Genomic DNA, 19,493 nt, shown 5'->3' with positions numbered 1-19,493 from the left:
CATATTTTCTCATTTCTTTGAATTTTTATTTTAGGACTTAATAAAATTTAGGGGTTTTGGCCAGGATTTCGTTGGAACCGTATATCACGGGTCTAAGAGATTTTCGCGCGTCGATTTAATTATCGTTAGCAACCTCAGAAATGGTAGCAAAGCGGAAACAAATTTAGTATTTGGCACTTTCGCTGATCACTATTTCTAATCGTCAGTCTGTGATTAAAGAATCAACAACGACGGCACTGAATATTCTCGGCGCCGTTAACGTAGGCAGCCAAAGATACATACGTGCGATGCATAAAAGCCGTTTTACACGGTACACGGAATTGCGCAGTCTGACGTACGTGTGAAGGCGCAATCAAAATTGCGTCGTGTAAAGCGGTGAATTGCTAAAACACATGCGAGAATGCGTAGATGCGAGACGGCAAAATAGCCCCTGTTCTAATTTCGTTCATGCATTCGCGCAATTCCACGCCATTTTATAAATTAATGCAGCTCTAACCTGCGCAATTCCGTGTACCGTGTAAAACGGCCTTAAGATTCAGCTTACATGGCCTGACTTCATGGGTCGCCGGCAAGAAGTCTGGAAAGGGGAGGCCCAAATCTATCCCGCAGAAGGCTGATTTCTGTGGCCACTTCTGTCGCATTTTCATCGGTTCTCAAAAATGTCCGCGACGCTGTGATGAGTACAATGCGATCCACTTTTTTCCAATATTGTACAGTATAATTTTTTAATTACGAGGAATAGCATTGAAAAGTTATGAATCTGATAGATCACATCATCGTGTACATAAATTTCGGTTAATACCCTAATCGTACCTTATTTCTCCGTGAAACTCGGATCAATTTGTCCGTGAGCGACTTCTGTAAACCCATTTAAATGCGCGGTGGGTGATAATGCATTAGAGACCGACTTGAGGATCATCTGTTTTAATTTTCGTGGTTGCCGGAGTCAACAAAGGGTTTGCTGCGTCTTTAAGGTTGTTTTACACGGGGCACGCAAGTTAGAACTGATCATTGATTTCTCATTATGGCGTTAAATTTCGCGAACGCACGAAAGAAATTATAACTGGCTACTTTGGCTTCTCAAGTCTATGCATTCTCACATGTGTTTTAGCAATTCACCGCTTTACACGTCTCAATTTTGACTGCGCCTTCGTACACACGTCACTGCGCCTTCGTACACACGTCAGATTGTGCAATTATGTGTCCCGTGTAAAACGGCTATTTAAGGCCGCGGGAAGCAAGACCCTACACCAAAAAAGTAAATATACTACATAGTCAATCCCCAATTACCGTAACTAACATTGCTACCCCATCAGGGGCACAGCTAAGAATGAAGGCTAGGGGGGTTTTAGGCGCAACTAATACTTAGGGGTGTGATGGGTACCTGTAGCATACCCGCCAGGGTAGGCAGGCGTTGTGGGGACCCTCCTCCAGAAATTTTTTTAAGAATAATGGTTCAAAATGGCGAGTTTTACGGCTTTCTGAGGGATATTGGATCAATCCTATCACTATGCTGTAAGTATTACTGATCTAATTAAGTAAAATGGATTAAACTTAAAAATTTCTCTGAGCTCTGGGGGGGGGGGGGGGGTTTATCTGAAAACCCCCCCTCGCTGCGCCACTGTACCCCATTATGGTTTCTTACTCACCTGCGATCCCGTTGAGTCACGGTATTTGCCTTTCCCAATCATTTCATTCCTAACAATTGACGCAAGGAGAGCTACCGAGGTACAAGTGCCACATTTGGAAATGGGATACGAGGGGCTGTTCAAGTATTTTGAGGGGCAATTTGTGACATTTGTAGCGTTCGAACCATTGCGCGCTACCGCCGAAAGGCAGCACCGCCTGGAGAAAGACAGGCGGAGGACACTTGGCGACGGTAACGGGACGGTATGCGCGATTAAAAGACCCTAGCGATTTGGTGCCCTTGGACGAGAGTAGCGTCCCGGAGCCCGGCGAGTGAGACCTGCCTGACGACACGCAGCTATGATTGAATCTGCGACCATCGGTTAGTTCGCCTATTTCCTGAGTACGACAAAGTTGTATTTGTGTCCTCGATAAATGGATACGTTGTTCACAGGTACATAGGGCGTAGTTATTTCGCTCGAGTTAACCCACAAAGATCCTAAACCATTTTTGGCCCTTCCAAACCCCATGTCAAACAATGCACGATTAAAAGACCTACAAGTTTTTCTCTGTACATCAAAACCCTAAGATGCATTTAAAACATTAGATATTTGCATCCATCCTATTTTTAATGCAAGTTTTTGGTATTTTCTGCTTGAAATAACTCGTGGCCTTGTATTAAATCTCATGTTTTCCATAGAATATTCACAATAGGTTCCGTTAATAACGCTCAATTGCGCAGATTCATCATTTCAGAGACATGGTATGCAATCATCCTCATGGTAAATTGCAATCTCGCATCCATGCATTCTCACATGTTTATGCTTCTCGCAATTCACCATTTTACCCGACACAATAGTGACTGTGCCTTCGTACAGATGTCACTGATGTGCCCCGTGTAAAACAGCCTTTACAATGAGGAAAAACACTCAAGTACCAGATATTCGGGTAGCAATAAAAATTTTGGAAAAAGGCTGCAGTTAGTCGATGATGATGATGATCGATGATTTTTAAGTCCAGCATCAACGTCAGTACCTCATGAGGCTGTGTCCAAAAAAAATTTTCAGGGGTGCTTCATTAGGAGGTGGATCCAGCTCAGGGGGGTTCATTTTGAGAGGGATCAAATTATGACTGAAGCTGATGCAAATTCTCTAACTTCACCTTTTCCAGTGAATATTGATGAACCAACCCCAAATATTTTTCAAAAGTTCTACATACTTTGTTAAGTAAGTTTTCCTATCCCTCAAAATGGTTACAGTGAGAAAGTTGTCAGTCAAAAGATATCAAACACAAGCCTGCATTCTGTCTAAAAAGTTTCAGGAAAACATTGAATCTTATGGAAGCCCTAAGTCACTTTCACCGTACGCTTACCACCAATGAACACATATATGGGGATGACTGGTAAGGATAAAGTGCCAATGTGTTCAGAAATTTTTGGCACACCCTCAAGTTCCCCAATGGTTTCCTTTCTCTTTATATCCTTTGTAAATACCATAAAATATACACCAGGGTGATGGATTGAATCATTTAAGAAATATTTAAGGGAATTTGAGTGGCGTTTGTCTCTTCTAACAAAAAAAATCAACTTAACCAGATCAAAACACATAAAAAATTACATCTCGTTTACTTAAAAGCACTCAATTGCTCAAATGAGGATGAATATTGAGGGACAAACTCACCTCAAGGCTGAACTCGCTTCTGAATTAATGTGCATGAGCAAATTTCAATCGCTTCACCTAAAGCTCTTTCTGGATGCAAAGCTTCCCACTCACTTATTCAAGGAAAGAGCAAGCTCATCAGAAGGCTCTGTAACTAAGAATGAACTTAAATATTGACAGAATAACTGGCATTTATAAGCAAATGAAATTTGTAGAAATGCTAGTGTATACCCTGAGGAATTGTGGTGGAATTAGATGAATTTTTTTTAAGATAAATGAGTCCATATCTATGTGGGAAGGAGGCAACTACTCGTAAATATTCCAGGGCAAGTTGCATTATACCTTCCACCAAGGGAGTTATAGTTTTTCCCAATTGCTTAAATCATGCATTTGTAAAAAAACTAAATCACATCAATCCACAACAAGGGCAAAAGTTCAGTCAATTAGATTTTTAATATTCCTCAATCAATGAGCATTTGAAAAAGACTACCTCATGCAACTTTAAAGTTAAGCGGAGGCAATATTTATTCTAACTGGCCACAATGGAATAGCAACACATCATTTTCACAACATTTGGAATAAATTATTTATTGGTATTTAGGACAAAAAAATAGTTAAGATTTTCAGTCATGTTACATTAATACATTTTATCATATTTCTCTACTTATTAATTCAGCCAACTATTATACTTTTCACATTGTCACATGTCACACTAGTATTCTGTGACATCAATAGCTTCCCTCCGTATTTCAATACTTTCATTCTCAACAAACAAAGGCATTACATATCCCATGTCAAGCAGATCCCATAATTCCCACATTCTGTTCATGGGAGGATCTGCATCAGGTACCTCTGACTCATGAACAACTTTTGGATACTCTTTAGCCTTGCCAAGTTCTCGCTTGAGCACACAGCTCATGTAATTCATGAATGGGGTTTCCCATCCTAGAACATCGTAATATTTCTTTAAAGCCCCTATCCATCTTATTTCCTCTTTCCTTAAATCAGTTACCCTCTGTGCTTCATAGTATTCAACTATTTCAAATAATATACCATAATATGTCTGTCTTTCTCTACTAAAAGGAACATATAGTTCAGAAAAATAATCACTTTTAAGTGCAAATGCTGAATCTTCTTCATAATTCTCAACATACAAATGGTCATACATGTGCTGCTGTTCAAATCGAATATCCCAATAAAGCTGAAAAAAAGAATACATCAAATTTATTTACAATGCAATTAAATCACCTTTATTTTAAAACATCATTCCAAGGCAATTAAATGGTTCTTTGCTCAGATCTTTGAGAAATCATGGGACAGCATTCACTTGACCTTATAAACCATAAGCCATTTTTAATTTTAGTAGCCTCTTATCTATGCTTCATACTTAACCAATGAAAATTGTTTAAATAATTACAATCCCAATACATACTCATGAGTTTTTTTTACTAAAATGGTTCAGACTAATCAGTCAGTGATTACAAATGAGACAAAACTTTGGATCACATACCATTTCACATTTTCGAATAAAAATAGAACACAGCCAGTTTTAAGCAGTTTAAACTATTTTGGCACAAATTTGATATTTCCTGAAGATAAAAATGTCAAAACAATGCTTATAAATATTAGCAGTTACACAAAGAGAGGAAGTACGTACTGCAGTGGTCAATGGAGTATAGAGGAAGGAAAGAAAAGATAGCCGCCAACAAAAAAAACAGCCAGGTATGTAATCAGGATCAAGAGCAAATAGAGCTATAGAGGTTTAGGGACCAGAACAGAGCAAAAAAAAAGATATTGATGGAATTAACATATTATGATCCGGTCACATGAAAGTATGCGTTTTCTCATCCAGCGGTAGTGATTTGGTCACATATTTTTACGTGTTTTTGCATTGTAATTAGTGACTCCCCTCTACAGAATTATTCGGAGCTATTTGGACCAAGTTTTTGTCCTTCCAAAAAAAATTAGTTTAATTTTATACTAGTAACTTCCCCATAAATATGCCAAAATGGCTGGCCTCAAGGGCTAGTCAAATGTAAAATGCATCAGATTGTATAAAAATTAAACTATGTTTTCCCACATAAAATATTTATTAGATCACTACCATGGTTTCAATGCACTGCATAATCCTCAGGCCTGAGGATGATGCAGTGCATTGAAACCATGGTAGTGATCTAATAAATATTTAAAGTGGGAAAACATGGCTTAATTTTCATTCAATATGAATAAATTCCATAAAGTAACGCCTCAAACCATCAACTTCAAATGCATCAGACCAAAAAGTGTTAAGGCATGTTACACATTTTCCATCTATTGATCCTTATCCCTTTTACTGCCAGCCCATTTCAGGTGGGATGTGCGAAGACTGCCAAGGCTATTTTCCGGAATTAGCAATATTTCAGATTAAAAAATTTTTCAGCTACTTAATTTTATTTAATATGTCTAGATTTTTTTCCTAACTCTTAAGATATATTTATATCTTATAACCATAGATAGATTATGGGGGTATACATAAATTACAGCCGTTGAAAAGGCCACAATCACGAAAAAAAAAGTGAAATAATTCGGGCCGATAAATCGGCCCCTGGCAGTTTTCGCTCAGCCAGCGAGGGCCGATATATCGGCCCGGTGGCAGTACAAGGGTTATACTTCAACAGTCTTATTTGCCCTTAACCCTTTAGCTGTGGGAATACATGATTTCAGCTACCAGTCTGTGCGGGAGAGAACGAAGAAATATTTTTCCTTCTAGCTTGACTAAAGTGTCTCGCTAGGAGTGAACCCTAATAATCTGCGGCAACCCTTCTTTCTTTCTTACCAAGGGATGCGCCTACATTTGGGCACTTATTGTACCCATATTAACAGCATGGAGTGGGAAGGAAACAATACGAAATGGGCAGTACCATAGGAAATGCCAGGAGGCACTACCCATCCGTGAGGGGTGGCCAGGGAGAGTTAAGCCGCATTAGCGATCCCTACAGTGAGGGAAAGTGCACTTGGGCTTTAACTGAGAAGCAATAAAAATTTTGGGAAACTGCTGTAGTTAGTCGAGCAATGGTCAAACGTTTAAAAACACCCCCACAGTCTAAGGGTTTAACCTCATATAAACCCTGGGTGTTCTCTTTCTAGATCGCTATCTTTTCCATTCTTCATCTCCACTTCATTGCCATCAACAGCACACCCTCTGGTTCCTCAATAGCTTTCCTCAGTGATGGGAAAAGTATAGAAAGATATGTACTCGGCCTCAATTACACTGTCAAATATGTCTTTAACTGCATTCAAAAATTACACTTTCAAAAAGTAATCAATAGGATTACAATTACCTATAATCAAAATTACTTAAAATGCTGCTCCTGTACATGATGCGATTGCTGTCAATATTTTCTCAAACAGGGAGTACTACCATGAAAACCAGCATTTTGATTATTATTATTTACTGCCATTGCACACAATATTATTTTAATGTTTGATTTAGACACTTTAGGCATAAATATAGTACATCAGTTCCACCAAAAATTTACACCTGTCAGGATTCTCACTCAAACTAAATCATAAAATTGACGGTTTTTTCCAGGTTTTCACGGTCTAAATGCCGTCAAATTCACAGTCTATTGATAAGCCATTTTAGCAAGAAATATTGATCATATAAAAATCACCGGCCACACGTTAACTAGAAATTTAATAAACGTGACAGATGCCGTGAATGCAAATGCAGCAATAAAAGTTATGATGTCTTATGACGTCACCTATCGTTAGCAAAATTCAAGGCCTGCTAAAGGTTTTCAGTGGGAAAATGGAGGGAGCAGGGTGGTAGGGAAGTCTGATTTTTTGCCAGAGTAAATGAACACTTTGGTTACTGGTCTTCAAATCACAAGCTTAAGATCAATGTGTCGTCATGGCACTGGGACCAATTATTGCGCTTGGAATATACCTATGCAGATAAATGCGTGGACAGAGTCTGCGTATCACTGACCTTGAAACATGATCGACATATTGATTTTTTTATCATCTGTCAATCGCAAATCTACAATCAAGTTTGAGACATTTTTTTAAGGTTTTATGACAAAATTCACATCTCATACATGGTTGGGTGCGAGCCCTGCCTGTGGATGGAGTTGATATAGCAATTGCCTTTCGACCAGTGGGCATGGAACTGAAATTGTTACTTTTGATTTCCAAAGTCTAATGATTACTTAAACGTAATGATTGCTTGCAAGAGTTTTGCATTGGATAATAAATAAAAATTATGTTTTTAACGCATCGATTACAAGTATTAATACCAAAGACGTAATTGTTAACAGTAATTCAATTACTTTTACTTTTTTGCATTGCATCATGGGTTTTGCACCATAATCTACTAAGAACTAGAAAAATATAAAATTATTTCAAAACACTAAATAAAGAATATAAAATTACCTGAAAGTACTCTCTGAGGTAATGCTCACACAGTATGTCCGCCAACTCCCTATCATATCTCTCATGCGGCAAGTAAGCACATCTATGAGGCCCAAAAAGTCTACGAGCCAAACGCTCCTCCTCAAGCTCAAGGTCATCTATTACATCATCCCAAATAATCCATTTCAGGAAATCCTTTTTCCTTTTAAGATATCCCTTAATGGCTCTGTTCTTATATTTTTCCCACCAAGCAGCAGGAACTTGTTCATAATACAAGTCTTCAATAAATGGCATCATTGCCCTTTTTGCCTTTGCTCTCCTTAAATATACAAGATTGTAGGCTCTTGTTACAAAGTCCAATCTCCTTTTAGCAAAAGTAGCCTTGATTTCAGCCACCCTCCTTCGCACATAGTCGGCATTATCTCGATCAAATCTATGACGCCATACATTGTACGCATACCTCTTCCAAGCACATTCATCAGCAAGTCTCTTCAAACTATTCAACTGAAAATTGAAAAGCAGTGATTTTAATATACATGACCAAAATAAAACTGTGGAAGTAGACAAAACTTGAAAAAGCTACAATATACATATATGTATATTTATGGGAAAATAATGGATGTATTGAATTGCATGATCAAATCTCCACCTCCGTTCATCACCATATTAATTCATTAACCCAAACTCATCATTAAAGATATTCTACCAAGATTTCATAAAATACACATGGCTATACCAACTTAAAGGTATTTTCCAGGGGTAGATTATTGGTGCGAGAGGGGAGCAGACACCTTATTGTATTCCCTCAAAAGTTGAAAAATATCAATCTATAAGATGACACTCCGATGAAGTTTTTGTTTCACCACCTTGAAAAACAATGTTAAAAATTAAAAGGATATCTACAAGAAAAAAGTCTCTACATTTTAGACCTCATATGTGTTATACCTGAGATGTATAGCATACCACCAAGGCACCATGAAAAGAGGTAAACCATCCCCTCTCCCCCCCACCCCTTCCCAACCCCCCGAAATAACAGCCTTGATCCTCCCCAATGTTTCCCAGGCAAAAGCATCACATGAAAATGCCAAGCGAATGCAATCTATGCTTCATTTACACATGGATATTCATGGTATAGGCACGGCAGGGATAAGGAATTTTGTCAGGGCGGCAAAGATAAGTTTGTTGCCCCCTCTCCCCTCACCCCCTCACTCACTCCCTCCCCCTACCTCTCACCAAAATATAATACATCCATTAGCTATTTTTTTGAGATGTGGTAGTTAAAATAACAAACCATATGTTTGCCATTAAGAATTTTTATTAATGTTATTTTTTACTAATTTATAAATCAGTCATATTGTTCAGTTATTCAATTAGTAAAATTAGATGGCTTTTTCATAAAATTTTCAAATTCTGCCACCCTCTGCAATCTACCCCCCCGGAAAGATACATACTTCATGACAATGAATTCAGTTGGTATTAATATCTGCCACCAACACTGGCCTCTAAAAATACCAGTATGGGTAATTTTTAGCATTTGCTTAATCTTGATGTGATGGCAGAATCCTGCAGTGCTATTTGAAGTGTGTCCAGCGACCGGGAAAATCTGGAATAGGGTAGTTTCCTTGATCAAAGAAAACAAAAGGCATTGATTGCGATTCGTTACACACCATTAGTGTATTCATAATATACAAATTATTTGGTTTTAGAAAACCCAGTTTAGACGAATGTTAAAGGTCAATTTTAGCCTAATTTGAAAAAGGTCAGATAGGCAACCTTGCAATACCACTCCACGTGACGTCACAGAGACCTAGTTTCTATATGAGTAGTCAGGAGTCTTACATTGTCTGAGATTACCAACGCATGCATGTGGCACAGAGCTCAGGGAAACATTCACCTATATATACCTAATAATCACCTAGTTAGATGGAAGATGGGACTTTCTAGTCCCAATCTCGCCCAATAAAGACGTATTATTATTATTATTATTAAAATTGCCTTTGGTCGGAAAGTTTCCTTCGTTTGATAGGGTATTAATAATCCTTATTTAAGCCAAGTGCTACGAGTTAGCAGCCTGCATCGTATCGGCGCTCATAGCCTTGCACCAAGGTGGCCTCACACGGCAGCAAATGGAACCAGAATGACGTCACATGGGTTTTTCCCAGCTTTGATAAGGTAGTGAAACTTTGCCAGTTCAAGACCCATTTTCTGGCCTAAAATGCATTTGTCATAATTTTAATTGCAATAGCTTAGTAGAATTTTCACAGCCATATCATAACGTGGGATATCAGAATGCCTAGCACTTTTGACTAAAGTGAGATTCAATTACCTGAAGAATAGTTTTCCAGGTGATGTTAACATCTACTCATGAGGTCAAAGTAGCATCTTAACTGGCATAGAATAAATTTAAATTTGAAATACAAAGTGTGATAACTAACCTATTCCTTGTCCATGTGAATACATAATTGTATAATATTAGTTAAAAGTATTGAAGTAATTTTGGGTGTTTTAAACTTTTTTGCGTTATCACATAAGATTAACCTGGAATTTTGCAAAATAGGGTGGTTTCCTATTATTTTTTACTGCCTAAATCGAAAGATTATTACTCCTGGAGTACGTATTTCATGCTTTTATATTTTCAAATGACGATATCTATTTTTAGCGATTAAATGAAAAGTGAAAATTTTCAAGCGCACGAAAACACGAAGGCTAAGTATGAATGCTGGGAAAAGCCCGTTTGACGTCAGTCTGGTTACCGCTGCCCCATTGAGGTGACCTTGGGGCGAGGATGTGCACACAGCTACGACGCAGGCTGCTAACAGGTAGCAGCTTTGGATGATGGTAGATGCAGGCTGCTAGCAGAGTACCCTTCTAGTGTAGCGTCCGCCCCGGCCTCTCTCGTGAGGGTCGAACCCGGCTTTGCCATGTGGGTTCTTGCCTTTGGGTGCAGGAAGCAATGAATTGGTTCAAACTCCACTTTGTAAATAAAGTGAAAAGGCACTTTACCTTCGGGTCTCCTCGAGAAGCTCGTGTGATGCTCGATTAGGCGGAGTGACGGCTGACTTTTCGGCAGGGCAGCGACTCTCAGACTGAGTAGTAAATTCTTTTGCCTTCTCCTATTCTGGTTGCGCCCTAGGCAATAGATACCTCAGCCGACAGAGTCTCGGAATACAGCTCGGAGAACACGGGAGATTACTGCTTGTCCACCGTTCGCGGTACACGCCCCGGTTGTCACTCCCCAAACACCAAATGCCTTCCTTCAGATTTTGAGAGTTTTTATACCCAAAATCTTGGCCTCCTGGGTCTTACCCCCCCCAAGTTGACCTATAGGAGTAACCAAGGAAGTAGAGTGTTTGTTGCAATAACTCTATGTTGTTGAGTTGTCTCTTCTCCCGCATTCTCTAAGTGTATCTCTGTTGCCGTATTCTGCTTTCGCTTTCCTTGCCTCAAGTCATCCTCCCCCTCCGCCTCCCTCACGCGTTAGAGTGGGTGTAAATACTTCCGTGACCGAATTTTAGACGAAAATATTGTGTCCAAATTCGTGGTCACCACACTAGCAGGTAGGGCTTGCCTCAAATAAGGATTATTAATACCCTATCAAACAGAGGAAACTTTCCGAATATAGGCATTTTTAATAGGTGATTATTAAGAAATGTTTCCCTGAGCTTTGGGCCTCATGCATGCATTGGTAATCTCAGACAATGTAAGACTCCTGACTACTCATATAGAAACTAGGTCCCTGTGACGTCACATGGAGTGGTATCGCATGGGTGCCTATCTAACCTTTTTCAAATTAGGCTAAAATTGACCTTTAACATTAGTTTAAACTGGGTTTTCTAGAACCAAATAATTTGTATACTATGAATACACTAATGTTGGGTAACGAATCGCAATCAATGCCTTTCGTTTTCTTTGATCAAGGAAAGACCTTATTCCAGATTTTCCCCATCGCTGGACACACTGCAAATAGCACTGCAGGATTCTGCCATCACATCAAGATTAAGCAAATGCTAAAAATTACCCATACTGGTATTTTTAGAGACCAGCGTTGGTGGCAGATATTAATACCAACCGAATTCATTGTCATGAAGTATGTACATTTTTCTCCATCAAATTCATGTTTTCTTGCTGGGATAGGATGTTTTTCTTTGATACTTGGTAAGTCTGTAATGCATACAAAAACTAGAAATTGCTTCTTATTCCTTTTGCTTTCCACCAGAAAATTGAATCAATAGGTTGTGATGCAGAGTTAGCAGACTATTCGAGCATACCACACTCTACATACCTCAAAATTCTACTGGGAAGTGCCTAAGATGAATATTGCATGAAATCACAAAAAGAGAAGTATTATACTTTACATATTACAGATGTTAGGCAATAGATATACAGATGATTTTTTCCAGTGATCATTTGAGCCTTCATTGAGAAGAGACAAAAAATTTATTGTGTTATTCAGACAGAATTAGCCAACGTCAAAATAGCTTCTCAAAAGTCAGCAAATGCAGATTGCAATATGTACTGCTAGCAACACATACCTCACTAAATATTAATTTTACTCCTCACCCTCCACAATTCAACATTAATAGAAGAACACTGGACACCACATACAACTTTTAACCATAACGTGAGGTAAATTTCAGGCATTTATAGAGTAAACATATTAACCATAGGAAATAATTAATTTTAATTTCTAGATGAGCACCATAAACACATTAAATTTTAATAATAATAAGTAACCACTCCCATACAATTTATATGTAAAACTTTTAGCTTATTCAATGAATATGCTCAACATACCTCCTTAGGATCTCTAATTCTCAATGGTTTAGGCATATCAAAGAAATAGAAAGTTTCACCTTCAACGAAAGCTATTTCTTTCACTCTAGTTGTGGTAATCAGGGGAAGGACCTCTGTAAGAGAATAAATCATAGGATGAGTTATCATTCATTTACAAATATACACATTCATAGCATTGTAAGAATAATGACCTTTATTTTTAACAGCATCCAACATATAGTATGACACACAGCCATGTAAATTTTCAAGCATGTTGCTTCACTACAAAATGCAACTCCATCCTTTTTTTTTCAATTAATCATAAGCATTGAAATTATGGCTGACTCTAGCAAATTTCAATTAATGCAAAGAAAAACTTAAAACAAAAGATAATCAGGGAGTCCATCACATTCCTGAATTTGGATTGTCTTCTCCCAGAAATTGGAATAGTTCCATGAAAATGGACTTACATTTTTTGAGTTTGTCTATATACGCTACGACTCTGAAAGTCGACTGGTCACATTATAAAACTAACTTTTTTCCATTCTAACCAAAAAGCCAAAATAACATAAAAATGTATATTTTTGTCAGCTTAGTACGCTTCAAAACAAATTCCATTAGTGAAAAGCTCATACAATACATGCAAAACATCTGAGTCTCAGAAATTCGATGACTATATCCGACGAAGATCGACTTTCAAAATGAAAAGTTGGCCACAAAAAAAGTGAACATTCATAGTAAAAAGTTGTCCATCAACAAAGGCTGACTTCAACTTTCATCTTCTTCAGTAAGCCCCGATATCACCCTATTTTCCTAGACTACTTCATGCTTTGTCTCTCATTCTCTAGCTTCTTAAACTGTCTCTGACCCAACGTCTGCAACTCTCTAGGTCATGCCATTAACCCTTTCACTGCTCTCCAATCTCCGAAAACCTTCTCTTCACATGCGGCAAAAAGGTTAAAATGCATTACGTTGGGCCATGGAGCAGGTACTTCCAGGATGGGCGTGGTACACCCTTTCCTCGACGAGCTCACCCTCGCTGGCCCATCTCTTGGACCCTCCGAGCGGGGGTCCAAGAGACGGGCTGGGGGGCCTTCCTCCCAAAAAGTGACCGCTCAGACTGCAATTTGAAAATCAACCAATCAATCCGATCATCAAAAAATGATTGTTTACATCGCACTCCTGCCAATCAAGCAATCAAGTACGTCATTGAATCGTGTTTCTGTGATGAAAAATAACGATTTTATTAACTTTGCTAAAAACGTGGCTGCGGACCACAGGAAATTGGCCATTTTCGCAAAGTTAACAAAATCGTTATTTCTCATCGCAGAAACACGGTTCAAAGACGTATTCGATTGCCTGATTGGCAGGAGTGTGATGCAAACAACCATTTTTTGATGATCGCATTGATTGATAGATTTTCAAAATGCAGTCAGAGCGGTCACTTTTTGGGAGGAAGGCTCAGAGGGTCGAAGAGAGGGGCCAGCGAGGGTGAGCTCGTCGAGGAAAGGGTTCCGGATTAGGGACCCTTCGAAGTGCTTTGGCAAAAAAGCATGGTAGGGAGGAAGAAAAAGTACGTTCACAGCATCCTGCCGTGCAGACGTACCAGGTACGTTCACAGCAGTGAAACGGTTAGCACTAGAATGACCGGGGGCGGTCAATTGACCATTGGCGTTTTTCATTATTTTCTGTTCAATGACAATGAGATTTTTCAAATTTTAATATTTTGGAACAAATAATGTGAAAATGAAGTTTTCTGGGGGAAAAATTCAGGTCAAGAGAAATGTCAGCTTTTACCTGCAATGGCCGCGAGTGGTCATTTGACCATTTTTGTATTTCATACTGTTATTTAGCTCTCTTTGTCAATTATAGGGGTCAGTTTCGTCAAATATAATAGCATGTATTTTACCTCAAATGCACACAGCTCAAATTTGACTCTCATTTCTTTAAAAAAGATTTTACATATGATTTCACTGCTTATGTGAAGGAGAGAGACATTAGCAAAACCAAGGTATGTAGCATCGTAAAGAGTTGCAACAAAATATTTTATGGGTAGCGATGAATATTCCTCTAGCTGAAATTCACTGCTGCGTTTGTGCGTAGCTGTTGTCAACCAAGCCAGGTGCAGTCAAACCCCCGCTTCCCCTGGGTGTTGCATAGTCTGCAGGGCTGCCCGTGAGCTTCCAGAGAATACCCTTTCTGCGACGTGTTACAACTTGCATGCCAGTCACTGTCTCATCATAGACGCTGCAGTCACCCATTTCCTTAGTTCAGTCTGCACTGCGGTCATCCAGTTCATCAAAACATGTGATATTCTCCTATATCCTCCAATATTAACTTATCTTTTGAACAATATTGGTGAAAACTTTTTTTGTACTCATTTCATTGGAAGAATGAAATCTATTTCAAATGCTACAAAGCAAGAAAATTTTTACCACATTAAAGCGTTGAAATTTCCACCAGTAGAGCACAAAGGTGTGTGTTGTTTCTTCCTTCCCCTAAATTAATGCGTTCTATCATTCAGAGGTATTTCTGGCGATCATTAGCAGTGTCACGAAAATGATCATGGATATTCCGAACCACCTCCCTGTCAACTCGTTCGCTTGCTTGCATACTTGCTTTCTCATGCAAAGAAGGTTCATCTTCTTCTGATGGTTTTCTTCAAGATTCCAACATTTTGCAGGTTCCATAGATATTTTACTGCAATGTGCTGATTGAACGTGTTTGAATATATTTCAACACTCCCTATATCAGTCCCATTGTCCCGTTGTGCTTGATCTCTCGGAGACATCTCACTCAGACGCTAAAGTTAAATCTCACGCTCCTTTCACACAGCACGGTTTCGCCCGTACGGGGGAAAACCGTACGGTTGTAAGTGGTTTAAAAGTAGTTTTCACACAGCACGGTCCCGTCGTACGGTGAGAGACTTCAGTTGAGCATTGGCTTGAGTCGGATGTGCACCTGTCTGTGTGTACTGCTTAGCTAAAATGGATCGAGAACAAGCAATTTTTTAAATTAATTATTATCTATCGATGACATCAAAATCAGGTTTCGGCGCCAAACAAACTCCAAGCATTTCACGTCGCATTTCTATATTTAAATACTGCAAGAGTCTTGTCCCACAACACAGGCTTAGATTCTACCAAAGATATAAGCACCTGAGCGTCAATTTCATACATTCTTCCACAGTGAACTGAGCAGCGTGCACTCGCTAGCGAACCAACCGTACGACTGAAACCGGGCTGTGTGAAAGGGGCTGTTTACTCCAATGCGCTACTACGCAGTTCGACGGGGACGGCGACCGTATGGTTCTAGTGGCAGACGGCAGCTGTATCACGGCGATAAACCGTCGCCGTATCAGTGTGAAAGCTCCCAACTGATTCTTTGCGCCACTATTGGAATGTGTCCCGTACGGTTTTCCGCCGTACGGGCGAAACCGTGCTGTGTGAAAGGAGCGTCAGACTCGCCCATGAAATCAAGTATAAAACGCCACATTCCGAAAGCGTTCTTTTCTATCTCCTTGAGATTCAGATACATGTCTAATTCCACAATTTTGGTCACTTTATCTCAGCACCGTCTCTTTCGCTCCAAAGTTTCTGTCCCAGAAAAACATTTACACGTTACTAAGGATGAGTCGGTTCTTAAATTTTTTCAGTTCTTGGTTCTCGACACTCGCTTTCAAGGATGAACTCTTATCATCTGAATTAATGGCAAATTTAAATGAACAGCCACAAGAGGTGAATGAAAATAATTTCACCAAAGATGTAAATAAGCAGGAGAGTTCTGTAAAAAAAAACTTAAGATCATCTCCATAATTTTATTTTCCAAGCAAAAAAGTTTAAATAACACGTTGTCAAAGAATGCACGACAAGCCACATTACATTATGCACCCTCTGGTTCTTTCTCCAGGTTTGGATAATATAAAAAATTCAACATTTTCACCCTATGTGGATCTAATCTATTCTTTTTTGGCAGAAATATTGCCAGCAGTACTGAACAGTAGGGCGGATCGAAAAAATCGATTTTTTTCAAATCTATCTCACCCAATGAAAATGAGTTTTGGGACTGATCAAAAATAAGGCCTGAAAATTTTGAGACCTCTACGTGAACCCCTGACCCTCGCTCAAATGCAATTTAGGGGGGGAATGTCAAAATTTGGAAAATTTAATATTTTTATGGGCATTCCCTATAGATTTTGCTGAGTCACTGCCCAAATAGAGCAAAATTTTCGTGCATTTTGACATATCTGCTACGGGTTAGCCACAAAATGCCAAAATTGAATCTGGGTCCATGAAGAAAATATTCCAACGACCACGCAGCGTAGCGGATACAAAAGCGGCAGGCCACTGCCGTCCGCTCCCTGTTCGCTTCTCCCCCTCCCAAGCCTTGAATGTAGCAAAATTTATCTCGTGATCTTGTGTGTGCTGCTAGGAGGGCGGAATATACATCGGAAGATGGTGGAAGGTAAAAAAGGATGCGTAGTGATACGACTTCTCCCTTATTTGGCACTAAACAAATTGATGTCACCAACTTTTAGAGAAATAATGAAATATTTTTAGATCCGAGAACGCAGGCAAGGAACCTACGGTCTATGAAGAGGCCTCTCGAGTGGCTATAAAGGAGTGAGAACTATAGTGACACTATTCTCTTCCATTAATATGTGCGTGAATAAATGGATTTAGCGGTACTACAGGAAGTACAAAAATTTACGGAAAATGCAAATAGGCCAAAAGTAGGGTGTTATTGAGGTACAAAACTCAAACACTTTTAAAGGAACATTTGAAATTATACGATATTTGTGCGTATAACTGCAAGAAGGAGCATAAGGTTCCCGCTGATGAAGAAGAAACATTTTGAGAGACTTGCGGACGAAACAAAAGATGATGGGTGCTGGATTGAATCCTTAAGAAACACAACAACTGATGAAAAAAAAAGAATCGTTGGAGAGTGCTGAGTCAACATCTTTAATTCTTGTATGGGATCTTCTTCATCATTTCATCTGAAGAAAATTAAACTGATGAGAAATCAGCCAATTTGTATCCCTACGTTCCTCATGAAACAAACATTCAGGACTAAAACCAAACTGGACCTTCTGCGGGGTAAATCCATCAGCCAACTGTGAAAGAGGTGTATGCAAGAACCAAGGAGCAGCAGTGATCGTCCCCGCAACTTTAGCTGATGTAAAAATCATAACTTCGTAAGATACATCCAAGGCAGTGCACCCTGACAGAAAAAGATGCTAATAGGGTAGTTTCCTTCATCAAAGAAAACGAAAGGCATTGATTGCGATTCGTTACCCACCATTAGTGTATTCATAACATACAAATTATTTCATTTTAGAAATACCGGTTTAGACGAATGGCAATCGTCAATTTTATCCTCATTTGAAAAGGGCCAGATTGGCACCCATGCGATGCCACTCCACGTGACGTCACAGGGACCTAGTTGCTATACGAGAAGATAGGAGTTATACATCGTCTGAGGTTACCAATGCATGCATGAGGCGCAGAGCTCAGGGAAACATGTCTCAATAATCACTTATTAAAACTGGCTAGGGTCGGAAAGTTTTCTTTGTTTGATAAGGTATTAATAATCCTTATTTAAGCCAAGCGCTACCAGCCAGCAGGGTACTCAGCTACCCGCTAGCAGCCTGCGTCGTATCAGCACTAAGCCTCGCCTCAAGGTCACCTCACAGGGTGGCAGCGGGAACCAGAAATACGTCGTACGGAGAGATTTCCCGGCATTCATACTTACTCGTCGCGTTTTCGCGCGCTTGAAAATTTTCATTTTTCATTTAATCGCGAAAAATAGATATCGTCATTTAAAAATCTAAAAGCGTGAAATACGTACTCCAGAAGTAATAATCTTTCCATTTAGGCAATAAAAAAATAATAGGAAACCACCCTTTCACAGTGAAAACAAAAAGATAGGAATCAAAGGGTGTCATCAAAGGGCTCCATTTTGATGGAATGAAAGACTATACTCTTGTCTGATGAAAAAAGGCAAGAGGACTTGTCAATCCAAGTTTAGAGAGGAATATGAGGTGTTAGTTAATAGTGAAACTCCCCCAACTCCTGAACACATCACCCGTTACTTTGTTGTGACTTGTGAGTCAGTTCAAAATATATTCTGTATTCTGAAATTTAACTTAAATTGTTGTTATGATTGACAACTAAATCGCATGCTTCACACTTCTTAAAATCTCAATAATAAACTGCTCAACACGGCGGCACAGCGACACCATGGATAAACTGAGCAGCCGTGAGTTAACGCAAAAGTGTAATGCAGTGTTGCATTCTGCAGGATAACCACACTTTCTGATGCCTTGCATAGGTTTATCAACTTACGAACAAGCTCTCGAATGCACCTTGCTCGTAAGTCGAAGAAGTACAATATATGTACGCGATTCAATCGTAGGACCACTTTCAGACGAAACGATTTTCCGTCGGCTGCCATTCATGCCTCCCAAATACATACAGTGCAACCTCGATATAACGACACCCCACGGTGCACTAATAAACACTCGCTATAGCGAATTGTCGCTTTACCGGAGGTGGAGCAAATAATAGCCAATACACCTGTTGCGAACAGATATACAGGAACAGGAGTGGTGCGGCGACAGATAAACATCTATCCGATAAACGTAATCATAAATCCAGACGAAAAGCGATGTTTTTTTGCATCACTAAATTTCCTTACTCAAATAACGACTAACTATTCAAACAATTTATAAGCGCCGCACTGAATAAAAATCATGCAAAGCATTGTTTCGTCAATCATTATATTTATCGAACGACAGTTTACCACATAAATTTGAGACTGAGCACTCCATTAACTTCATTTCTAACAGATCGCTAGCAATTACAGAGGTTAAGGAGACTTGATGAAAGTCTTCCGGCAGTGAAACCCTCGCTATGGCGAGAGCCAACACCGAAAGGGTCTCGTAAAAACGAATTTTTTAACACGCTTATTATAGGGTCAATTGACGGTGCATCGGCTATCTCTCGTAATAGCGGGGGTGTCGCTATAGCCCGTACTCGCTTT

General features: G+C 39.3%; 1 protein-coding gene across 2 annotated transcripts in view; it reads right to left on the bottom strand.

Annotated features, from left to right (window-relative positions):
* Positions 1–3,718: 3,718 nt before the first annotated feature.
* The window catches only part of LOC124171047, a 64,319-nt gene continuing 48,544 nt past the window's right edge, over positions 3,719–19,493 (bottom strand). The window contains exons 17-19 of one of the 2 annotated variants that reach the window (XM_046550196.1): positions 12,471–12,583; positions 7,698–8,180; positions 3,719–4,485 (exon numbers count right to left, since the gene is read on the bottom strand). In XM_046550196.1, coding sequence (XP_046406152.1) covers positions 3,997–4,485; positions 7,698–8,180; positions 12,471–12,583 — 1,085 coding nt within the window. In that variant the 3' untranslated portion in view covers positions 3,719–3,996. Of the gene's footprint in view, positions 4,486–7,697; positions 8,181–8,416; positions 8,543–12,470; positions 12,584–19,493 lie in introns of those variants that run through there. The other variant, XR_006867632.1, reaches the window with a different exon arrangement.

The sequence above is a fragment of the Ischnura elegans genome, chromosome X (assembly GCF_921293095.1).
Source record: "Ischnura elegans chromosome X, ioIscEleg1.1, whole genome shotgun sequence".
In the NCBI taxonomy this organism is placed as follows: domain Eukaryota; kingdom Metazoa; phylum Arthropoda; class Insecta; order Odonata; family Coenagrionidae; genus Ischnura; species Ischnura elegans.
This window is presented reverse-complemented; position numbering and strand designations above follow the sequence as displayed.